The sequence below is a fragment of the Physeter macrocephalus genome, chromosome 2 (genome assembly GCF_002837175.3).
Source record: "Physeter macrocephalus isolate SW-GA chromosome 2, ASM283717v5, whole genome shotgun sequence".
Classification (NCBI taxonomy): domain Eukaryota; kingdom Metazoa; phylum Chordata; class Mammalia; order Artiodactyla; family Physeteridae; genus Physeter; species Physeter macrocephalus.
This window is the reverse complement of record NC_041215.1, coordinates 17,542,359-17,551,030: the sequence shown is the minus strand read 5'-3', so window position 1 is coordinate 17,551,030 and position 8,672 is coordinate 17,542,359. Positions and strand designations below refer to the sequence as shown.

The following is an 8,672-nucleotide window of genomic DNA, read 5'->3' as shown; positions in this document are numbered from 1 at the left end:
TTATTCTTTTTGTTGCAGTGGTAAATGGGAGTGTTTCCTTAATTTCTCTTTCAGATTTTTCATCATTAGTGTATAGGAATGCAAGAGATTTCTGTGCATTAATTTTGTATCCTGCAACTTTACCAAATTCATTGATTAGCTCTAGTAGTTTTCTGGTGGCATCTTTAGAATTCTCTATGTATAGTATCATGTCATCTGCAAACAGTGACAGTTTTGCTTCATCTTTTCCAATTTGTTTTCCTTTTATTTCTTTTTCTTCTCTGATTGCCACGGCTAGGACTTCCAAAACTATGTTGAATAATAGTGGTGAGAGTGGACATCCTTGTCTTGTTCCTGATCTTAGAGGAAATGCTGTCAGTTTTTCACCATTGAGAATGATGTTTGCTCCACATAAATTCTTATACATGAATGTTCAGAGTAGCACTACTCCCAATCACCAAAAAGTGGAAACAAGCCAGATGGCCATCATCTGATGAATGGATGAACAGAACTTGGTGCATCCACACAATGGAATATCACTCAGCCTTAAAAAGGAATGAAGCATTTCATGTTACTACATGTAAGAACCTCAAAAACATGATGCTGAGTGAAAGAAGACAGATACAGACATATGATTCCATTTATATGAGATGTCCAGAACAGGCAAATCCACAGAGACAGAAAGTGAATTAGTGGTTGCTGGGGGCTGCAGGAAGGGGGATGGGGGTATTGCTAATAAGTACAGGGTTTCTTTTGGAGGTGATAGAAATGTTCTGGAAATAAATAGTGGTGATGGTTGCACAACTCTGTGAATATACTAAAAATCTCTGAATTGTACACTTTAAAAGGGTGAATTTTACAGTACTTAGCTCAATTTTTTTTTTAAAAAAAGAGAAATTGGAACAGATCTTTTTCTGAAACCAACAAAAAGTAAGAGAGTTAAAAAGTGAAAAAAGAAGAGCTAAAGGAACTCACCCCAAACAACCTTATTTCCCCTCAGAAAAAGGAACCTTAAAAATGCCCTCAGACTGACACTTCCCAGCAGCACCCACAGTCCAACCCCAGTCTGGATGGGTCACAATATGCTACGCCCCCTGGTACTCACCCACACCCGTGGCACAGAGAATGCCTCGTTCTGCTGTCACCAGCTCTTCTCTTGGCCCCACCTGGGAGACCAGACAGGCTTTGCAGGGTGGAGTTCCTGCTGGTGGAGAAAAACATACGTGCTGAGGGAAGGGAGGGTTTGCAGAGGAAAATAAATGTTTCCCCTGACTGCCTGCCCTCCACCTGGACCTCAGCTCCTGACCCTGAGCAAGTACGCAGGGTACCTAAGTGATAACATCCAGTTTTTAATGAACTCAGTGAGGTTCTTTCACAAGGGCCCAAACCACAAACGCTCCCTCTCTGCCCCATGGAACTGAGGTTCTCTAAGTCCCGAAGCCCAAGGTCAAGGTCAGTGAGACCCACACGAGTGACTATGGAGAGAATTAAGTAAAACAATGCATGGAGCTGTTATCCTGTGGAACCCCATGAACTGGAAACCCACACTACATCACTGTGGTCACGTGGCAGGCGCTTAAAAAGCATTTCCATACAGGAAGGACCGGAGTAGCACCAGCCTTACCCCAGGGGGCCAGGGTCCTGCAGTTGTCCAGCAGCACATATCTGCACAGGTTCCTCTGAGCGTCATCCAGCAACGCCCACTCCTGGATGAGCCCCACTGCCACATCCTCCAAGGTGACTGATTCCTAAGACAGTACACATATTCTGGCTCAGCAAGGACAACCCTCACCATTCTGCAGGACGAGGGGTTAACCCGGGGGAAGGTAGACCTGATACAAGAACATTCACAGTGTTCTCTCCAAAGCAGGGCTTAGCAAACCCGGCCTGCCTCCTGTTTGTCTGAATAAAGTTTTACTGGCACACAGCCACAACCGTTTATCTCTAAGGCAGTTTTTGTGCTACAAGGGCAGAATTGAGGAGTTGCTGGGACACAGCTCATATGGCACACCCAGCAGAAAATATTGACTTTCTTTTAACATTTGGACAGATCCCAAAGTATAAGCTTTGGATCTCTGTCACTCGACTAAACAGTGATGGCAGAGCCTGTTCTTCTCAGCTTTACAGAGCTTTTCCTAAACTCCTTATTTAAGACATCAAAAGTTTGGGTTTGATCTTTTAATTTTCATGAAGTCCCTAGGACGCCGCCCAAGACATAGATTAGCATTTAGTCATTTTTTATGCTTGTTAAAATAGGACTTCCATTGCATCTGAGAAACTTGATGGCCTTTTAATCTCAGAATTCCCTGGAACAGAACTGACTGGTAAAGCTCCCTGTGATGATGGGAATATTCTATGTCTGCACTTTCCAAAAAGGCAGCCACTGGCACGTGTGGCTACTGAGCACTTGAGAAATGTGCTTTGGGTGACTGAGTAACTGAGGTTTTCATTTTGTTGGATTTTAATTAATTTTAATTTTACTGTATAGAGCCATGTGTTTTTGGTAGGTCTCATGAGCGATGGCAGGGATGGCCCTGGAGCTCTGCTGCTGCCAGCTCTAAACGAGCCCCACACTGCAGTTAGACTCTGGAATTAGGCACAGAACCCCAGGGTCGCTTTGGGAACCCTCCACCCAAACCAGTTCCCTCCGGAGGTCATGTACTGAAAGAGGCTGCCAGGTCCTGGGGACGGGGCTAAAGATGCTCCACACTTCCCTCTTCTTTCTTCCTCAGTTGAGAGGCAGGCAGAGAGGAGACAGGGCCCAGAGTACATAATTATTCCCCTCCCCAACCATCCTAACCGCCCCCTTTCCCCTCACCATGACACCAGCGCCAGGGTTTAAAGTTTCAGTAGGTGTCCTTCCTGCAATAAGAGACAGAGGTAAAAGAAGAAATGAGAGTGGAAGCAGAACACCAAGCAGGGGTTTGGCCCAGGTAATTCCATTTCTGTGGACCACCAGCAGGGAGGCCAAGCGAAACATGCTTACCTGGAAATTACCTCAATAAGGAACATATTGGGCCCCGAGCCATCTTTCACACCACAGGCCCTGATCGTTTCTACTGGCTCCAGTCACCTAATAAAAGGATCATTTCTCCTCTTATCCTCCCTCAAAACACCTCTAACATCCTCTACTTTTCCTCCACTGCCCTTATCAAGTTGCGATTTTTTAATATGTATTTGTATAGGTAAGTTTGCCTCTCTCTCCAACCACGATGTGAACTCTCGAAGTATAGATGTGTGTCCACTTTTTTCAGGACTCCAAATCCTGCCACCAGAACAGCACTTGATAAGTACTAAGTACTTTATGTACTAGGGGTTGGCAAACTTTCTGTAAAAGGCCAGACAGTAAATATCTTAAAATTTGTGGGCCACATATATGGCAACTGTTTAACTGTGGTTATAGCACAGAAACAGCCACAGGGAACACATAAACACGTGTTCCAATAAAACCTTATTAATAGAAACCAGCACCGGGGCAGATTTGCCCACAGGCCACAGTTTGCCAAGCCCTACTCTATATCATGTGTTAGAGATTATACATCGATCACCAAATTCTCTCAGTTCTACCTCTTATGCATCTCAGACATTCCAACTTTTTCAATTCCACGATCACCACCAAGCCCCAACTTTTCCAACTCCACAATCGTCTGACTCCTGAACTAACCCAAGCTGCTATATGTGTGGACTTTACATTCATTCTTGTCCATCCTAAACACCATGCTCAACCCAGGAGTTCGTGTTTTGTTTAAATCACAAACAAAATCATATTACTCCCTACTTAAAACTCTGATGCAGTGGCTTCCCATTGGCCTTAGAACAAGGTCCAAAGTTTACCATGGCCTTAAGGGTCCTGCCCTCCTCTCCTCCCGGCTCATCCATTCCGTACTTTGTCTTCTGTGTTTTAGCTTTCCCTATCTTTTCTCAGCTCCTGGAATACACCAGGCTTTGTACTGCCTGAGGGATTACACATCCACCATTCTTTCAAATCTCCTCCCCACTCCGACTCCACAGCCTGACCCCTGTCTAGCTACATAAAACTCATCTTTTAAGTTCAAACATTTGTCCCGTTTAAGATATTTTTGCTGATCTCCTCCTCAAGTTCCCCTGTTCTGTGTTTCTACATCACCCTTGTCATTATTAATTTAAAATCTGTCTTCCCAGCTAGAAGAAAACCTCCACAGGGGCAAGCACTAAATCTATTTCAGTCACATTGTTCCCCCTGTACAGGGCCCGGTTCATTGAGGGCACCCCCAATGAAAATGTGCCAAACAATCATCACTCCTCAAGAATAATTCAATATAGTTAGACTAAGAAGGCATGTGACCGCATGCACACTCACACACACACACACACATAAGACAACACCACAAGTCAAAAATAAAAATGACTTAAAATGCCTGTTCATATACCAAAAATCACAACACTAGATTTCAGCTGTCTTTAAGAAACGTTAATTCTTTCTAAAAAGACAAGGCGGGACATGAATCCTCTCTAAAAACAAACACCACACTCATCAAATTGAAATCTGATGCTTAATTTTCCTCCAGAATTAATTTTTTTCCCATTTCTCATTAGAAGTGAGTCTTAACCCTATGATTTAAAAAAGACATCCCATTTACTGCCAACTCAGTTTCAATTCCCAGTACTAACAAAGCTTATGTTCTTTTTCCTGGAGTCCCATCTTTTGAAGCCTTATGGCGATTCACAGGCTGGAGCCAACTTGAAAAGAACTGAATAGTCTTACTTTTCTTTGATGTTAATAAGACTTGTGACATAAGTGAGAAATAGCTTTTATTAGGACACGCTCCCCTTACAGTTAAGAAAACTGATACAAAGTAAAAGTTAGAAGGGAGGGAGGGAGGGAGGGGAAAGGAAAGGAAAAGGAAAAGAAAGCTAAGTTAACAGGTCCTAAGGTAAGCAAGTGCAAATTGTCAGTCACCAAGTAATTCATCCCTTGATAGAGGGTACATTCCATTTTTTAAATTCACATGCCAAGTCACTCAAACCAGTTTGCACATGTAGACTCAGACCTAAATTTCCATTTGCAGAGCTAGATAACCTGAAACTTAATATGAAATAAAACGTGATTTATTAATAAACAGTTATCCTGCATATGGGAGATACGGTAGGCCTACAAATCGGGGAAGACGGGTGAGTGCTGGGGCCGGCTGGTGTCACCACTTCTTCGCTGCGGGACCTGGGCTGTACTTCGTGGCTTCCCCTTCAATAGGCGGATGACAGTCCTGTTGGCCCGAACAAGGGGTACCTGAGGGCGACAGACCGAACAGGGGGAGCCCGGCTGCAGAGCCGAGCTGGGCGGGCCCCATCCCGGCCCCGGGGTTACCGCGAGGAGGAAGCACCTCGGCCCGGGCGGCCGTCCTAGGCCCTCCGGCCCCTCCCCGCGCCCGCCGAGCCCTCCCCACCCTCCCGAGGGGCCTGGCCGCACCTGCAGAACGGCCGGAGACACTCCCACAGCAGCGCGCCGTGCGGCCCCGTACAGCCGCCACCATCCGCCGCCGCTGCGCACTTCTGCTTCCGGTGTCAGGGCCGCCGGGAGCGGAAGTGGTCGGGGCACCGGCCCTCAGGGCCAGAGGACCTCCGGGCAGTGGTGGAAAGGTTGCCTCCTTCATCCAACCCTGGAGGGAAAATTCTAGTTTCCTTCCCCAGGGCTGCGGGCGAGGTTAAGCTCTGGGGTGGGGTCTCACCGGACCTAGAGAGTGGTCAGGGATAAGGACGGAGCTGAAGCCCTATGGGCGGGGATTGGGGCAGGGCCTGGGCTTGGTGGGCGGGATAGAGGCGGGGCCTCGCTGGCTCGTTGGCTGCTCGATGTTCTACTTTCCTCTCCCCCTTCTTTCCCCCCCTACCCTGCCCCGCCTTGCCTTTCTCCTTTGCCTTAACCCAATGCCCTGAAAAAACATACCCATAAGTAAGATTTTTTTGCTCAGAATTTCTGATTTCTTCTAAAAATAAGATTATATGTCCTACTTCTTCTACAATTTGCCTTTCTCACTAAAAATAAGATGTGAAAATCTATTCAAGACAATAGATAGATCTGACTGTTCTTTTTAAAATTATGTATTTGTTATGTCGTACAGATAATACATACATATAGGAAAAGTTCAAATGGGGTATCTCCCTCCATCCCTAAGTTTTCCTCCCCAGAAAAAACCACTGTGACCAGTTCCCTGATATCGTTTATATTTCAAGCACTGCGTGTATTATTTCTCTCAATAAGTAACCTACAGAGCATCGGTTGATAGCTACATGCTAAGGTTACAAAGCCCTTTCCTGCAAGGGTGCTACAAGTGGAGGACTGGAGGGAAGATGTGGAGAGAGAGATGAGGTTGATCCATTCCAATAAAACTAACTCAACACATTGTCATATGTGATGTATTAGCAGAATTTTTTTAACTGATATGGAGATGTGGAAGAGAAATGAAGAAATTTGGCATAGTTGGTTGAAAGTAGATCTTAAAGGATGAATATCAAGTTACGGAGAATGGTTAGTGCAGTGGGTGAGAAATGTTGCAACTTGGGGGTATAGTGTGAGCAAAAACACAGAGGCAAGGGGGAAATACATGTTCTGGGAACACTGAGTAATGAGTTATGGCTAGAGATTAAAGCTCTTTGTGTGTGTTACTGTCACAGGAATACACAAATAGATCAAAGAAACAATAGCTCAGAGGCAGACTCGGGCATGTATGGACTTTTATATGGGTTAGGGGGTAGTATTTCAAATCAATGGGGAAAGGAGGCAGTTGGGACAATTGGCTAAAGGATTAAGTTCTTAGATCCCCATTCCACATCATTCACAACAATAAATTCCAGGCAGACTGACTCAAACTTAAAAAAGAAGTTTAAGATATTAGATGAAAGTATAGGAATAGTATTCCTAACAGATTTTGCTTTATATTTTTCAAAGGTATGGTATCAGTTGCATAGCCCAATGGTTAAGAGTACTGGTTTTTGATACTAACCAACCTGTGACCCACCTAATTTCTCTGTGCCTCAAGTTTCCTAAACTGTTGAGTGGGGGCAATAATGAGATTGCACTGAGGATTGGATGATATAATGCCTGTACGCAAAACACTTATCATAATGCCTGACATGTTATAAGTGCTCAATAAATATTGGCTACTATCATTATAGTTTTTGATGACATAACCTTATATCAGTATAAAATCTCCCCCTCTTCCCTTTTTAAAATTGGCCTTTAATTTTAGTCTAATATTGCCATAACATCTTCTTGCTCTTGTTGTTAGTATTTATCTGATATGTCTCTTGTTTTCAACCTCTTTGTCATTTTCTCTTAATTGATGTTTTTTAATAAATAGTACATAGCTGAAGAAACAAAAGAAAAAGAAAAAAGAAATAGTACGTAGCTGGATTTTGTTTTTTAACGAAGTCTGAAAGTAACTCTCTTCTAACAGGGGAACTTAATCCACTTACATTTAATGTGATTACTGATATGTTTAATGTACTTTTACCACCTTATTTTACATTTATCTTATATTTTCTATTTTTCATGTGTGTTTATTGTATGTTGATTGATCCAGTTCTCTTTTATTCTTAATTTTTTAAATTTTTTTTACATTTATCTTGTATTTTCTATTTTTCATGTGTGTTTGTTGTATGTTGATTGATCCAGTTCTCTTTTATTCTTAATTTTATTTATTTTTTTATACAGCAGGTCCTTATTAGTCATCAATTTTATACACGTCAGTGTATACATGTCAATCCGAATCGCCCAATTCATCACACCACCACCACCACCACCCCGCCACTTTCCCCCCTTGATGTCTATACGTTTGTTCTCTACATCTGTGTCTCAATTTCTGCCCTGCAAACTGGTTCATCTGTACCATTTTTCTAGGTTGCATATATATGCGTTATTATACGATATTTGTTTTTCCTCTTTCTGACTTACTTCACTCTTTATGACAGTCACTAGATCCATCCACATCTCTACAAATGACCCAGTTTCGTTCCTTTTTATGGCTGAGTAATATTCCATTGTATATATGTACCACAACTTCTTTATCCATTCGTCTGTCGATGGGCATTTAGATTGCTTCCATGACCTGGCTATTGTAAATAGTGCCACAATGAATATTGGGGTGCATGTGTCTTTTTGAATTATGGTTTTCTCTGGGTATATGCCCAGTAGTGGGATTGCTGGATCATATGGTAATTCTATTTTTACTTTTTTAAGGAACCTCCATACTGTTCTCCATAGTGGCTATATCAATTTACATTCCCACCAACAGTGCAAGAGGGTTCCCTTTTCTCCACACCCTCTCCAGCATTTGTTGTTTCTAGATTTTCTGATGATGCCCATTCTAACTGGTGTGAGGTGATACCTCATTGTAGTTTTGATTTGCATTTCTCTAATAATTAGTGATGTTACACAGCTTTTCATGTGCTTCTTGACCATCTGTATGTCTTCTTTTGAGAAATGTCTATTTAGGTCTTCTGCCCAATTTTGGACTGGGTTTTTTGTTTCTTTAATATTGAGCTGCATGAGCTGTTTATATATTTTGGAGATTAATCCTTTGTCCGTTGATTCGTTTGCATATATTTTCTCCCATCCTGAGGGTTGTCTTTTCATCTTGTTTATGCTTTCCTTTGCTGTGCAAAAGCTTGGAAGTTTCATTAGGTCCCATTTGTTTACTTCTGTTTTTATTTCCATTACT

At 42.8% G+C, this 8,672-nt stretch overlaps 1 protein-coding gene across 2 annotated transcripts in view; it reads right to left on the bottom strand.

The window, feature by feature from the left end:
* The window catches only part of ZNF333 (zinc finger protein 333), a 26,499-nt gene extending 20,767 nt beyond the window's left edge, over positions 1 to 5,732 (bottom strand). Inside the window, exons 1-4 of one of the 2 annotated variants that reach the window (XM_028499414.2) lie at positions 5,426 to 5,732; positions 2,798 to 2,841; positions 1,604 to 1,727; positions 1,085 to 1,183 (exon numbers count right to left, since the gene is read on the bottom strand). In XM_028499414.2, coding sequence (XP_028355215.1) covers positions 1,085 to 1,183; positions 1,604 to 1,727; positions 2,798 to 2,841; positions 5,426 to 5,609 — 451 coding nt within the window. In that variant the 5' untranslated portion in view covers positions 5,610 to 5,732. The remainder of the gene's footprint in view (positions 1 to 1,084; positions 1,184 to 1,603; positions 1,728 to 2,797; positions 2,842 to 5,425) is intronic. The other variant, XM_028499422.2, reaches the window with a different exon arrangement.
* Positions 5,733 to 8,672: the final 2,940 nt, after the last annotated feature.